General features: G+C 41.3%; 1 protein-coding gene across 1 annotated transcript; it reads right to left on the bottom strand.

The window, feature by feature from the left end:
* Positions 1-1,087: 1,087 nt before the first annotated feature.
* On the bottom strand, positions 1,088-14,206 carry LOC120018828 (porphobilinogen deaminase-like). Its single transcript, XM_038962043.1, has 14 exons — positions 14,121-14,206; positions 13,869-13,922; positions 13,304-13,376; positions 12,294-12,343; positions 12,033-12,088; positions 9,576-9,653; positions 9,105-9,182; positions 8,929-9,004; positions 8,674-8,787; positions 6,918-6,956; positions 5,342-5,461; positions 3,681-3,734; positions 3,487-3,573; positions 1,088-3,350 (listed from the first exon to the last, which is right to left on the bottom strand). Exons 1-14 carry the CDS (start codon positions 14,145-14,147, stop codon positions 3,177-3,179), a joined length of 1,080 nt encoding a protein of 359 aa, XP_038817971.1. The 5' UTR covers positions 14,148-14,206; the 3' UTR covers positions 1,088-3,176.
* Positions 14,207-15,191: the final 985 nt, after the last annotated feature.

Raw genomic sequence — 15,191 nt, 5'->3', positions numbered from 1 at the left:
AATCGGATTTGTGTGTATTCAGACAGCAGTCATTTGCTGACATGGCTATGCTAGTTGTTATAGCAACTAAGGGTGTGTGCTCAGTGGTGTAGGCTGATTGGTGGTGGCGCTCGTGCTTCCTATCACTCAGAAGTTATGTTGCAAGCTAAGGTGACAACAATGCCTGCCATGGACGTTTACCAGTTGCGTTGAATGTTGAAAATCATAGTGTAAGAACACTTTGAAAGCCTCAAAGGATAAGATTATCCAAGTTTCAAAACGAGTACTTTTTGGCTATCCACAGCAGTCAGCTAGCTAGCCACAGCAGTCAACTAGCTAACTAGTTAGCGGTTTAGCTTTCTAGCACATTCACTCATTTGTTTGTAAACAATTATCAAGCTAGTTAGCTACCACATGTTCTTGTCCAACTGTCAACAGATTCGAATCGGACATGCAAGAAAATATGATTTGAGTCACTTCAAACTGTCAATGTGAACAAGACGTTTCCATTGTCTGATGAACCTGCTGTGGTAGCCCCCAACACTTCTGTTGATTTTTAGCTTCGGTGGCCAAAGTTATCTTAAGTTTGTAGTGGCTATTTAAAGAAAACCTAAACATGGATTAGCTTCTCCTAGGCCAGATCACTTTCAGGGTGAGGAACCAACCATCTAATGTTAATTTGTAAAATAGTGAACTTTCCCTTTAAGCTTCAATCAGCAGTCGAAACAATAACGATGTGTTTTCTCCACGCCTGTTTCGGTAAAAAGCTGAGGGATAGGGTTGTAACCCCTCTCAAATTCATAGACAGAGCTATGGATGCAAGGACTGACCATCCATGATATTACAATTATAGTTTTACCCATATTTTGAGGCATGTTTGTTTATATTTACTTTGTTTACAAACATTGGAGTGAAAAAAGCTTATATTTTGGGTTCTGATGGGGTACGACAGTTGAACTAAGCTTGTGAGGCATTTAGAAGTTATATTCTTCAAGAATCAATGGGTACATTTAATGAATTCAGAAAGTCCCAAAATGGATGAAGCGCTTGCCGATTGCTCATTTAAGACCGAAAGAACGAAGAGGACTAAGAAAATTAAAACGCTTATTTGAAAACTCTGCTGCTCTACCAAACATTGGTTGAATAATAAACTACGAATCAAATAAAATACTTTCAATGTACAAGCTAGAGAGTAACAAGTGGCTTTAATTGAGGCCGCCTCCTTTTTATGACACAGAATTAATGAAGGTGACAAAGCATAGCATCACGCTTTCAGATTGCAATACATTTCCACATTCTGTCATATCATGATGACTGCTGCGATATTGAACGAATAGATGGTATGGCAAGTATCATTTGACCAGCATCTTCTTAAAACGTCTGAGCACTACAGCGGAAAGCAGAAAGCTGCCAAACAGAAATATGGCACAACCACCCTCTCTATGCCTTTTCAAGTATCGATAGTCAGACAACATAACACCACTTAATATAACATGATGCAACATAATGAATTCTGCAAAAATATAAGTTAGAGGGGTCACAATGAGGAAAACCTGTGCAGGCTCAAGGGGTACAAGGAAAAGGCATATTTGTAGATCAAGGTAATTAGGTTGTAAGCAAAGCTGTACACACAGCAGCCATATAGACAGAAACTAAAGTAAAGCACAAAACTATGCTATCTGACAGCATAAGGTTTGTTAAATGCCACAACATATCTAAAAAGGTAGCCTACAACTATATTACATTCAATTAATTTCTCTATTTTCTTCATAACACACACACATAGTTACCATATGAGCAATATCTAGTGGGATGGTTATGGAATACTTGTTCAATTCTGAAGTCGTGGACTAGTAGGCTGGATCAAGTACACACAGTGAACATACCAAACCTGTGCGCGTATTCATAAAGTGTCTCAGCATAGGGGTGCTGATCTAGGATCAGATTTGCCATAATGAATAAGATTACATGGCCAGGGAGTAGCTGATCAGCTCTCCTACTCTGGGACGCTTTATGAACACAGGCCCTGTTTTTAAGGACGCAGATGACGTTTGTTGGGTGTTATTGTACGCTGCTTTATATTCTTAAAATTGGTATAGCAAAACAAGTAAGCAATAAAAATTCTCCCAGGATCCAAAACACATTAAACTTATGTGAACACATTGAAAGGAAAATGTCACAGGTATCCAACGTTTCGTTTTTGTACGGCATCCAGTGTTTATCGTTTGTTTATATGCAGTGCTTTCCTAATTTTCTTGACATAGTATTCCATCGATCAAGGGAAAAAAATATATATACACGTAAAAGTAATAGTCGCTCTGGTGTTGTAGACAGTTGGGCTTGGTCTGATAGTACTCATAAGCTAGAGTTTGTCACCGTAGCTTGCATGTTCTGGGTCTGTTCAACAGACATCACTAATGTGTCACACGCGTCATTCATCAATCAAAGCTCTGTCATTCATCAGAGCTCTGTTGATGAAAGAGGTAGCATGATCCCAACAACTGTTAGAAATGGAGTCCCTAAATGTGTGTACAGGTAACTGCCAGAGTAAAGGAAACATAAAGTGTTTCGAGAGGGCGTTGGGCCACCACGAGCCAGAACAGCTTCAATGCACCTCTATTAGCAGGAGGCGACAACCTTCTTCCACGATAAATTCCATCATTTGGTGTTTTGTTGATGGTGGTGGGAAACACTCAGGCGCCGCTTCAGAATCTCCCATGTGTTCAATTGGGTTGAGATCTGGTGACTGAGACAGCCATGGCATACGGCTTACATTGTTTTTCATGCTCATCAAACCATTCAGCGACCATTCGTGCCCTGTGGATGAGGGCATTGTGATCCTATGGCCTGCCCAGTATTTTTATACATGACCCTAAGCATGATGGGATCCTAATTGCTTAATTAACTCAGGAACCAAATGTCTGTGCAAGCACCTGTTTTAATACTAATATACTTTGTATCCCTAATTTACTCAAGTGTTTCCATTATTTTGGCAGTTACCTGTACATTTATGTTCTGGCGCTGAAAGCAGGCTAAATCAAACTCTAAGTGAAAACGCATACTAATCGAACCCAGGTCTAGTGGTGCTATTCTATATCACGAGTCCTCAGTCAGCCACGTGTGAGCTTTAATATTAGTATGGACTACCGGTAAGTGCAGGTTACACCTCCAGACCCAGCTGGGGGCACAGAATGTGTTTATCGCGCATCGTTGAGCTCCCTGGCCACGGTAAGGATCTCCTTAGCCCCTTTACTCAGGAGTAGATTGGCCAGGTCTAGACCTAGCGTCTCAGAAGCATCCTGGGCCGGGCCTGGCATGTTGTTCGCTGTGACGCCAACTCGCTGGACCCACTCATCCACTCGCTCTTCCACCTACCACAGAGGAAAGACAGCTTAAATAAACCAAATAGATATGCCCTGAGAAGGGAGCCCCTTGGTGAGCTGATACGTTTAATGAGAAGAGGTTCATTTTGTGTTCTGACTGGGAGGGAGAAATCAGTAGTCGGACCTTATTGTCTGAAGCAATGCTGGTCTGCATGGTCTCCTTGAGACTGTCTGAACCATCCAGGCTGTACACTGCACCCGTCAGGTAGAGCTTTGGTAAATAGAACACAGCAGTTATAAAAGGCATACACGCAAGAATGCAACCATGGATATGCAATGACACACACGTGCACGTTAGCAAGTGTCATAAGCCCTTACCTGAGAGTCCTTGACTTCAGTGTGGACAGCAACTGGTACACTGCAACCCCCCTCCTACAACAAGCGAAAGTGATTACACTGGAGTGTAGACAGACAAATATAATGGGACATACAAGAAAATATTGACATTTGGTTAAAGGGGGTAATCTGCACTAGCTACATACATTTTTTAAATGATAAATGAATGAAATAAAATAAAATTGTATTTGTCACATGCTTCGTAAACAATAGGTGAAAACTAACAGTGAAATGCTTGATTACGACCCCTTCCCAACAATGCAGAGAAAAATAAAATAGAGAAATAATAGAAAAGTAATAACACGTCATAATAAAAGTAATAATAAATACACAATGAGTAATGATAACTTTGCTATATACACCGGAGTACCAGTAGAGTCGATGTGCAGGGGTACGAGGTAACTTAGGTAGATATGTACATACTGTATAACTAGGAATAAAGTGATTAGTCAACAGGACAGATAATAAACAGTAGCATCGGTGTATGTGATGAGCCAAAAAATGGTCAGATAGTCCAGGTAGCTATTAGTTAACTATTTAACTAACTATACTGAACATAAATATAAACGTAACATGCAACAATTGCAAAGATTTTACTGAGTTACAGTTCATATAAGGAAATCAGTCAATTGAAATACATTCATTAGGCCCTAATCTTTGGATTTCACATGACTTGCAGGGCATAGGCAAACCCACACCCACTGGGGAGCCAGGCCCAGCCAATCAGAATGACTTTTTCCCCACTAAAGGGCTTTAGTACAGACAGAAATACTCCTCAGTATTTTTGTTCAGTTTATTGGGGGTAGAAGCTGTTCAGGGTCCTATTGGTTCCAGACTTGGTGCATCGGTACCATTTGCCGTGCGGTAGCAGAGAGAACAGTTTATGACTTGGGTGGCTGGATGCATGAAGTTTTAGGGCCTTCCTCTGACACCGCCTGAATGGCAGGGTGTTCGGCCCAGTGGTGTACTGGTATACTGATGCACTGTAATGATTTATACCCATTTATTATTGAGGAATATAACTTAGAAATTTCTCATGAGCTTAGTTCAACTGTCTTACCCAATCAGAACACAAAATATAACCTTGTTCTACTCCAATGTTTGTAAACATTGTAAATATATATATTTTTAAACACTGTATTGCCTCCAAACATGTTTAAAACTATCATTTTTAAATCTTAGATGGTTAGTCATAGCTCTGTCTACGAAGTTGTGAGTGGTTACATTTCTCCAGACCCCTCCATCAGCTTTTTACCAAAATAGAGGTGGGGTGTACGCGTTGTGATTGTTTCAACTCTGGATTGCCCCTTTAAGTACTGTTTATGTGACAATTATAAAGCCTACCATTACTTTATATTTTTTTAAATGTAAAGACTTCTACTTTCACTTGCAATTGTACCTCAAAGGCCGGTTTCCTAGGCAAAGATTAAGCCTCGTCCTAGACTAAAAAGCCGGTTCAATGATGATTCTCCGTTGAGCATGCTTTTTAGTCCAGGATTAGGCCCAGGCTAATCTGAGTCTGGGAAACTGGTCCTATACGAGTATCTACATTAAGTAGCATCAACAATCCACTAGCAGCCAAATATTCACAGATACACTGGACACACTATAATAAAACATCTAGGAGACAGAGTGAGACATACCAGTCGTCTGAGGAAGGCTCGCTCTGCTATACAGCGCAGGACCGTGTTGGGGTCGTGCAGAACAGACACCATCTCCAGGATGTCCTTGTCTTTGGCCCGCACCTCAATGGCAATAGCCCCCTGGAATACAGCCAAGCAATGGACCCTCAGTCAGTTAAGACCATGCTGAAAATTCTAATTCTCACATACAGTTGAAGTCGGAAGTTTACATACACTTTAGCCAAATATATTTAAACTCAGTTTTTCACAATTCCTGACATTTAATCCTCGTAATTATGGTAGTTTTGGAGCAGTGGCTTCTTCCTTGCTGAGCGGCCTTTCAGGTTATGTCGATATAGGACTCGTTTTACTGTGGACAGAGATACTTTTGTACCTGTTTCCTCCAGCATCTTCACAAGGTTCTTTGCTGTTGTTCTGGGATTGATTTGCACTTTTCGCTCCAAAGTACGCACGTCTCCTTCCTAAGCGGTATGATGGCTGCGTGGTCCCATGGTGTTTATACTCGCGTACTATTGTTTGTACAGATGAACGTGGTACCTTCAGGCATTTGGAAATTGCTCCCAAGGATGAACCAGACTTGTGGAGGTCTCCAATTATTTTTCTGAGGTCTTGGCTGATTTATTTTGATTTTCCCATGATGTCAAGCAAGGAGGCACTGAGTTTGAAGGTAGGCCTTGAAATACATCCACGGGTACACCTCCAATTGAGTCAAATTATGTCAATTAGCCTATCAGAAGCTCCCAAAGCCATGGCATCGTTTTCTGGAATTTTCCAAGCTGTTTAAAGGCACAGTCAACTTAGTGTATGTAAACTTCTGACCCACTGGAATTGTGATACAGTGAAATAATCTGTCTGTAAACAATTGCACAAAGTAGATGTCCTAACCGACTTGTCCAAACTATAGTTAGTTAACAAGAAATGTGTGGAGTGGTTGAAAAACAAGTTTTTGTCACGTTCCTGACCTTATTTCCTTTGTTTAGTCTTGTTTAGTTGGTCAGGACGTGAGCTGGGTGGGCATTCTATGTTATGTGTTTCTATGTTGGGTTGTCAACTAGCCTGATATGGTTCTCAATCAGGGGCAGGTGTTTTACGTTTCCTCTGATTGAGAACCATATTAAGGTAGGCTGTTCTCACTGTTTGTTTGTGGGTGATTGTTGCCGTGTCTGTGTTTGTGCGCCACACGGTACTGTTTTCATTCGGTCGTTTATTTGTTTTTGTATTTTGTCAAGTGTGTTTTTCATCTTCGTTGCTTTATTAAAAGATATCTATTCAACCCACGCTGCGTTTTGGTCCGATCCATGCTCCTCTTCAGACGAGGAGGAAGACGAGCGTTACAGTTTTAATGACTCCAACCTAAGTGTATGTAAACTTCCGACTTCAACTGTATACAGTGCCAAAAGGGGTCTCGGACGAAGGCCTGGTGATAATGGGTTAGCAACTGTGATATACCCTTTCAAGGTAAAATGTTCAGTTTTAATAACAGTTTAGCGTTTTTTGTTATTACACAATGGAATAAGTGCCACAGGTATAAGAGTTAAAGTTGTCAATTTCTCCTTCATAAAATAAATCTACCCACCTGTCCAACAGCGTACATACAGTCCTCAGGGCCCAGGATCTTCAAATGCAAAGACACAAATTAAAGATACAATGAATTCGTAAAGTTTTCAGACCCCTTGACTTTTTCCACATTTTGTTACGTTACAGGCTTATTATAAAATGGATTCAATCGTTTTTTCCCCCTCATCAAATCTACACACAATACCCAAAAATGACGAAGCAAAAACGTATTTCTTTTTTTTCTGCAAATGTAATAAAACTGAAATATCACATTTACATAAGTATTCAGACCCTTTACTCAGTACTTTGTTGAAGCACCTTTGGCAGCGAATACAGTCTTGAGTCTTCTTGGGTATGACGCTACAAGCTTGGCACACCTGTATTTGGGGAGTTTCTCCCATTCTTCTCTGCAGATCCTCTAGCCCTGTCAGGTTGGATGGGGAGCATTGCTGCATGGCTATTTTCAGGTCTCTCCAGAGATGTTTGATCAGGTTTAAGTCCAGGCTCTGGCTGGACCACTCAATGACATTCAGAGACTTCCCCCGAAGCCACTCCTGCATTGTCTTGGCTGTGTGCTTAGGGTTGTTGTCCTGTTGGAAGGTGAACCTTTGCCCCAGTCTGAGGTCCTGAGCGCTCTGGGGCAGGTTTTCTTCCAGGATCTCACTCTACTTTGCTCCGTTCATCTTTGCCACGATCCTGAATAGTCTCCCAGTCGCTGCTGCTGAAAAACATCCCCACAGCATGATGCTGCCACCACCACCATGCTTCAACGTAGGGATGGTGCCATGTTTCCACCAAACGTGACTCTTGTCATTCTGGCCAAAGAGATCAATCTTGGTTTCATCAGACCAGAGAATCTTTTTTATCATGGTCTGAGAGTCTTTAGGTGCCTTTTAGCAAACTCCAAGCAGGCAGTCCGGTGTCTTTTACTGAGGAGTGGCTTCCATCTGGCCACTCTACCATAAAGGCCTGATTGGTGGAGTGCTGCAGAGATGGTTGTCCATCTGGAAGGTTCTCCTATCTCCACAGAGGAACTCTGGAGCTCTGTCAGAGTCACCATCGGGTTCTTGGTCACCTCCCTGACCAAGGCCCTTCTCCCCCGGTTGCTCAGTTTGGCTGGACGGCCAGCTCTAGGAAAAATGTTGGTTAATTACAAACTTCTTCCATTTAAGAATGATGGAGGCCACTGTGTTCTTGGGGACCTTCAATGCTGCAGAAATGTTTTGGTACCCTTCCCCAGATCTGTACCTCGACACAATCCTGTCTCGGAGCTCTACAGACAATTCCTTCAACCTCATGGCTTGGTTTTTGCTTTGACATGCACTGTCAACTGTGGAACATTATATAGACAGGTGTGTGCCTTTCCAAATCATGTCCAATCAATTGAATTTACCACAGGTGGACTCCAACCAAGTTGTAGAAACATCTCAATGATGATCAATGAAAACAGGATGCACCTGGCCTCCATTTCTAGTCTCACAGCAAAGGGTCTGAATACTTATGTAAATAAGGTATTTCTGTTTTTATTTTTAATACATTTGCAAACATTTCTGAATACCTGTTTGCATTTTGTCCTATATATATTATTATTTCATCAATAAGGCTGTAACATAACAAAATGTGGAAAAAGTCAAGGGGTCTGAATGCTTTCCGTAGGCACCGTATACAGTAGGCTTACATATTGTCTATAAACCACATACAATTGAATCTTTATTAATTCAGATTAATCTTGGTATGGACAAGGTGTTGTGAAGTGGAATGTTGGAAGTAACTACCTGGCTGACTCGGCTCTCCCAGCCCATGCGACTGAGTCCAGCTGCAGCCAGTATAATGGCCGAGAAGTCGTCCTTTTCATCCAGCTTCTTCAACCTCGTGTTAAGGTTTCCTCGCTGGAAAAACCCCCACTAAGGAAACAAACTCACAACCCTCTATAGATGTAGTCATGACTGACATGATGTGCATCAGATTTGAAATGAAGATCCTTTTTTTATCCTTCGCTATACTGTGAGTGGCGGTGAGTGAAAGGATACAATATCTTTAAACTCAAGGTGGGGGAATCTTTTCTTTAGCTGAGCAGCCCGTCGCAGCGAACTTGTGCCTATCACACTACGAAACAAACCCATCAAGATCAATGTCAAGCCACTCCTTTACAAAAGATAGGAAAAGAATCTTCAAACAATGAGTAAAATTCAACTGTGTTTCGTACCTCTTGTCGGGCAGGGTGTCGAGAGATTTGCCCATGTTTTTGGGATGCAAGACAACTGCATCATGGGGGTTCTCCCGCCTTAAAAGAACAGGAAGAAAAACAACTATTGACCATTAAAATATCGGAGGCTACTTCATTCCACAATAGTGGTGAAGACAATCCTACTTCAATAGTAGATATTCAGAAAGTGACAAACTCTAGTGCGCTTGGAGTATTCAAAGTAAATGTCTACACACGCTAGCTAGATCATGATTTCAAATCTACATAGTCAATGAAATAATGATGAAACCTGTATAAACTTTGAAAGAAAGAACTTTCAATATATTACAATATGTGAGTAAAACTGATAGTGTTTCACACCAAATCAGTATATTCAAAGGTCTGAACACAAACAAGAGGCCCAGATGAATTAAGGACAGTGTGTTTGATTTCTCTGTGGATCCTTACAGAGGCACTATTGTGGCGACTTACTTTAGCACTGCTCCTATGGTAAAGCCAGGAGGCAGAGTCGTGGGCAAGTCCTTCAAAGAGTGGACCACCAAGTCTACCCTATAGGAGACACAGCACAACAGAGTCATTTATTTTTGCAACACTTCAGAGCGAAGACTCTGGACATCAACACCTGCACAAATCAAAGTCTTGAAGACATCAATGGTTTTGTCTGAAGTGTTGAAGCTACTCAAAATGTATGCCATTACGTTGTAATAAAGAAAGTACTTCAGCAGTAGTAGCTTTCCAGATTCGGGCTAATAGTAATGTAGCGTACAGTTTGAATGTACAGTGCGTAGTGAACATCTACACACCCCTTGCACAGTCTCCACATTTTGCTGCCTTTAAATTACATATGAAAAATGTATAAAACATTTTTTTAAATCCTACTGATCCTACTGTACACAACCTACTCCACATTTCCAAAGTGAAAGAAAATTATAGAATATTTTCAAAATGTATGGAGAAAAAAAAACAACTAAGATGTCTTGATGGAGTATGTCTTTACACCCCAGAGTTAATACTTGGTGGAAGTACCTTTGGTAGTAATTACAGCTGTGAAACAATTGAAATCAGATTCTACAAACTTTGCACAACTCTTAGGGCAACATGTATCCATAGTTAAAATTGCTCAAGCTCAGTAAATTTGGTTGGGAGTCATTGATGGACAGCAATATTCCAACCTTGTCTCAGATTTTCAAGCAGATTTACGTCAGGACTGAGACTGGACCATTCAGGAACATTCGACACCTATTGTAAAGCCATTTTGATGTGTCTTTGGCATTACAATTCATGTAATTGTCCCGCTGAAAAATAAAACTCTATTCCAGGTTTAGGTATTCAGAAGACTAAGGCAGGGTTTCGTGTAACTTTTTATCTGGGCTTTTCTCCTTTCATATTATATATATATATTTTTTGTTTTGTTTTTTTACCCCCTTTTTCTCCCCAATTTCAATCTTGTCTCATTGTTTCAACTCCCCAATGTGCTCGGGAGGCGAAGGTTGAGTCATGCGTACTCCGAAACATGATCCACCAAGCCGTACTTCTTAACACCCGCCCGTTTAACCTGGAAGCCAGCCGCACCAATGTGTCGGAGAAAACACTATTCACCTGAAGACCGAGGTCAGCCTGTAGGCGCCCAGCCCGCCACAAGGAGTCACTAGAGCGCGATGAACCAAGTAAAGCCCCCCGGCCAAACCCTACCCTAACCCGGACGACGCTGGGCCAATTGTGCTCCGCCCGATCACGGCCGGTTGTGAAACAGCCCGGGTTTGAACCCAGATCTGTAGTGGCGCCTTAGACCACTGCGCCACTCGGGAGGCACCTTTCATATTTTTTTCTCCTGAAAAACTCCCCAGTCCCTGCCGGTGACAAGCATACCCATAACCTGATGCTGCCACCACAATACTCAAACGCATATGATCAACAATATTGTATTCACTCCACATTACTGACCTGTATGACAAAGTGAAACAAATTAAGCCTATTTTAGAAAAGCCACTTCAAATCATCCATTCTGTTTGCAACAAGGCTGTGAAGTAATACCGCAAGACAACACTGCAAAGAAATTGACTTTTGGCCTAAATTAAAAACTACAAGCTTAGGTCAAATCCAATACAAACACAACACAGAGTCAAGCATTGTGGTGGCAGCATCATGTTGTGGGTATGCTTCTCACCGGCAGGGACTGGGGAGTTTGTCAGGATAAAACAAAATATGAAAGGAGCAAAGGGTTAAACCTAACCCTAACCCAGGAAAAAATGTAGAGGAAAACCCATCTCAGTCTTCTAAAAAGCTAACCCTGGAATAGAGTTTATTTTTCAGCGGGACAATCACACAATTTTTGGTCAGACACACCAGAATGGCTTTTCAAAAGGTGTCAAGTGTTCATGAGTGGTCCAGCCTCAGCCCTGACTTGAATTTGCTTGAAAATCAGAGACAAGGTTGGAATATTGCTCCATCAATGACTACCACTCAAATTTACTGAGCTTGAGCCATTTTGACAAAAACAATGAATAAATGTTGCCCTAAGAGTTGTGCAAAGTTGGTAGAATCTTATTCAAAATGATTCACCGCTGTAATGGCTGCCAAAGGTGCTTCCACCAAGTATTAACTCTGGGGTGTGAAGACATACGTTACCAACACATCAACAATTTTTTATTAATTTGATTTAACTTTGAAAATGTGGAGTAGGTTGTGTAGATCGATAGGAAAGAAATCAAATATATCCCCATTTGAGATCACATTTTAAGGCAGCAAAATGTGTTGACTGTGCAAGGGGTGTGTAGACTCTCACTAGCGACTGTATATTACAAGGCTTATTCACACACAAGAGACCACTATTATCACCATTCTTGACAACATTTTTCTTGACAACACCCAAGCCTGACAAGTGGATCCAACTGAAATGCCAGTTCCAGATGGCAAAATTAGACTTACTCGTTCCTCTCCAGAGCAGTCTCCAGTTCCTTGGTGAAAAGGCTCTTCTCTCCGATCTGCATTTAGAAAGGAAATAGGTTACTAACTGTTAACCCCGTATCATTTTCAGTTCAGACCATAAGTTTACATGTACACAATGGAGAAAACACTGTATATTCTAATGGCAGTGGTTTTTGCACACTACTGGAGTCAAGTAAAATGAACAATTTGGGCAACAATTTAGTTCTCATGAGGCACGCTTTAGTATATAAATAGATTTACCTTTGATAACGCTGTGTCCAGGATTTTGTCCCCTGTAGTTGTCATGCCAACTGAAACAGAAAGACAATGACGTAATCAAAGTGATATAGTCGTTTAATTACTGTGTTGTACACATCTTATTGGTGATGCATCTCTATAGTCAAATGAAGATTACTGCACTATAAGTAACACAACATACAGGTAACTGCAAAAATAAAGGAAACATCAACATAACGTGTTTTAATAGGGCGTTGGGCCGGAACAGCTTCAATGCACCTTGGCATATATTCTACAAATGTCTGGAACTCTATTGGAGGAATGGAACACCATTCTTCCACAAGAAATTCCATAATTTGGTGTTTTGTTGATGGTGGTAGAAAACGCTGTCTCAAGCGCCGCTCCAGAATCTCCCATAACCCTTAGATTGGGATGAGATCTGGTGACTGAGACGGCCATGGCATATGGCTTACATCGTTTTCATGCTCATCAAACCATTCAGTGACCACTCATGCCCTGTGTATGGGGGCACCCTATGGGGGCGTAGCCATGGTAGCCCAAAAATTGCCTAAATAATGGCCTGCCCAGACTTTTTATACATGACCCTAAGCATGATGGGATGTGAATTGCTTATTAATTAACTCAGGAAACACATCTGTGTGGAAGCACCTGCTTTCAATGTACTTTGTGTCCTTCATTTACTCAAGTGTTTCTATTATTTTGCCAGTTACTTGTATAAAACCTTTTTTTCATACACTCTTAGAAAAAAGGGTTCCAAAAGGTTCTTCGGCTGTCCCCATGGGAGAACCCTTATTGGTTTCAGATAGAACCCTTTTGGGTACCAAGTAGAACCCTTTTGGGTACCAAGTAGAACCCTTTTGGTTTCCAAGTAGAATCCTCTGTGGAAAGGCTTCTACATGGAACGCAAAAGGCTTCTACAAAGGGTTCTCCTATGCGGACCGCCGAAGAACCCTTTTAGGTTCTAGATAGCACCTTTTTTTCCTAGGAGTGTATTGCGGGACACCTGGACTCACCTATTTCTATGTGGACATCGGGGTACAGTCCATTCAGCTTTTCTGCAACGCTGTCCGTCTGAATACGAGCCAGCTGAGGTCAACAAATGAACAGAAATCAATTAAATTTGGATTACATCATTTGTGTGTCTGCATTTTGGATGGCTGGTTTCTAGCTAGTTCACTTCTTGGATAATATTGAATATCATAGGCTATTCAAGAAGCAAATGTTCAGCCGTGAGTTACCAAATCAGTGGGACGTGAGCATAACAAGCTGTAGTAAAAGGCTAGACATGACTGGAGCAGTGAACGATCTATCTCTGATGCAGGAGGTGCAGACGTCCCTGACTGCTGTATCAGAGGGAACAGAGAGGGGAACCTTATCTGATAAGGAGTTGCCACGCTCTCTACCCCCCCCCCCCCCCCCCCCCCCATTCAAAAGCTGTTTCGCCATTCAAAAGTGTAACTCTACAGTAGTTTCACTGACACTGGAAAAATAGTTAAAGAGAGAAATGACATTACCTGAAATCAACAACAACAACAAAAAATGCAATTTGGTTCCACTCAACCACCAAAGGTATCATACCTGGCTCTTTCGGGTTCCAATTCGTATGACCCGGCTAACTTTCCCATTCCCATCCTGTTGGAAAAACATGAAAGCAATACATTTACAACAGCCATTTTTCCAATAATGGAGTTTTTTAAACTTATACATGTAGTTGCAGTTCTTGGCAGTTATTCCCTTCGTATTGTGTCAACTCCTTTCACTATAAGCCACATATAACTGCTCCATACAATAATATTTATATAAACTCTGCTTGAATTGCTTTCCTCTTACCCTGATGTACTTATAAGGTCCCTCCATAGTTCTCAGTAAACCTTAGCTTCTACACGCGGCGCAGCACGTTGTGTCGTCTGTAGAGATGTGAAAGCCTGCTGTGTCTATGTGGGGAGCAGTGGCGAGTCATATAGCCTAGCCCGAGAGATACTGAACAACTATGCATCTTAACTTCCTACACCCCCATTTCCCTGGTCCTAGCTGATAAGTCAAGAGTGCCGATTCATTGTGTCAGTTATTATGAGCAGGGAGGGGTAGTGATAGACTTTAGAAAGATAATTTGTTTTAGGCATTTTCCAAATGGTTATGAAATTGACATGTACTGTATGTATGTGGAAAGCGACAATATGAAAAGGATAAGAGTTTTCTGTTTAAATCTGATCCCGTTCAAAGCTGGCAACCTTTAGGTTTTATAGGAGAAGACAGGAGTTGACACACTGGATGTTGCAGGCATATAATACAGCAGCTATAGAAACTCTGACAGGCAGCAACATCATATTATGCTGTTATTTAGAGTTAGTTTAATGAATGAACACAATTTTTACTGCAGGAACTCTCAATCTGCCATTTTAGAAAGGGACAGCTAAGATATAACATGACATTAGCTTCTAATCTACAGGTTCAATGGGTGTGGCTGCTGATGGTGAGGCAGATATTGTTTGTAATGAAACCCTTTGATATATGAGATGTATTCTCCAATGGTAGAGCTCCGAGGTGCAGAAAGGCGCGTGAGTAAACCAATCGGAGTGTTCCGGGTTGGCTGTAAAAACGACGCATGCCTCACTGCGCGGAATATTATCAGTGAGGTATGACTGTTACGCAGAGTGCTAGCTAACTAGCCAAGTCTCTCACCTGGGAATTCTTCTCTCTCGACATCTCAGTGTGGCAGTAACGATCCGCGAGTATTGTCTTTGTCAGTGACAATTGTTCGCGACATGCAATCCTTCAGAATATAGATAATTCCTTGTAACTAGGGTAATTTATTTTTAAATGTTTGTATTATTCATAATACAAAAATCTACTTACATTGCTACATCAAACATGTCTAACAAAACAAAACACAGGTATTAA

Source organism: Salvelinus namaycush, chromosome 23, assembly GCF_016432855.1.
Source record: "Salvelinus namaycush isolate Seneca chromosome 23, SaNama_1.0, whole genome shotgun sequence".
NCBI classification, from domain to species: domain Eukaryota; kingdom Metazoa; phylum Chordata; class Actinopteri; order Salmoniformes; family Salmonidae; genus Salvelinus; species Salvelinus namaycush.
The sequence above is the reverse complement of the archived record's forward strand: the minus strand, read 5'-3'. Positions and strand labels throughout refer to the sequence as shown.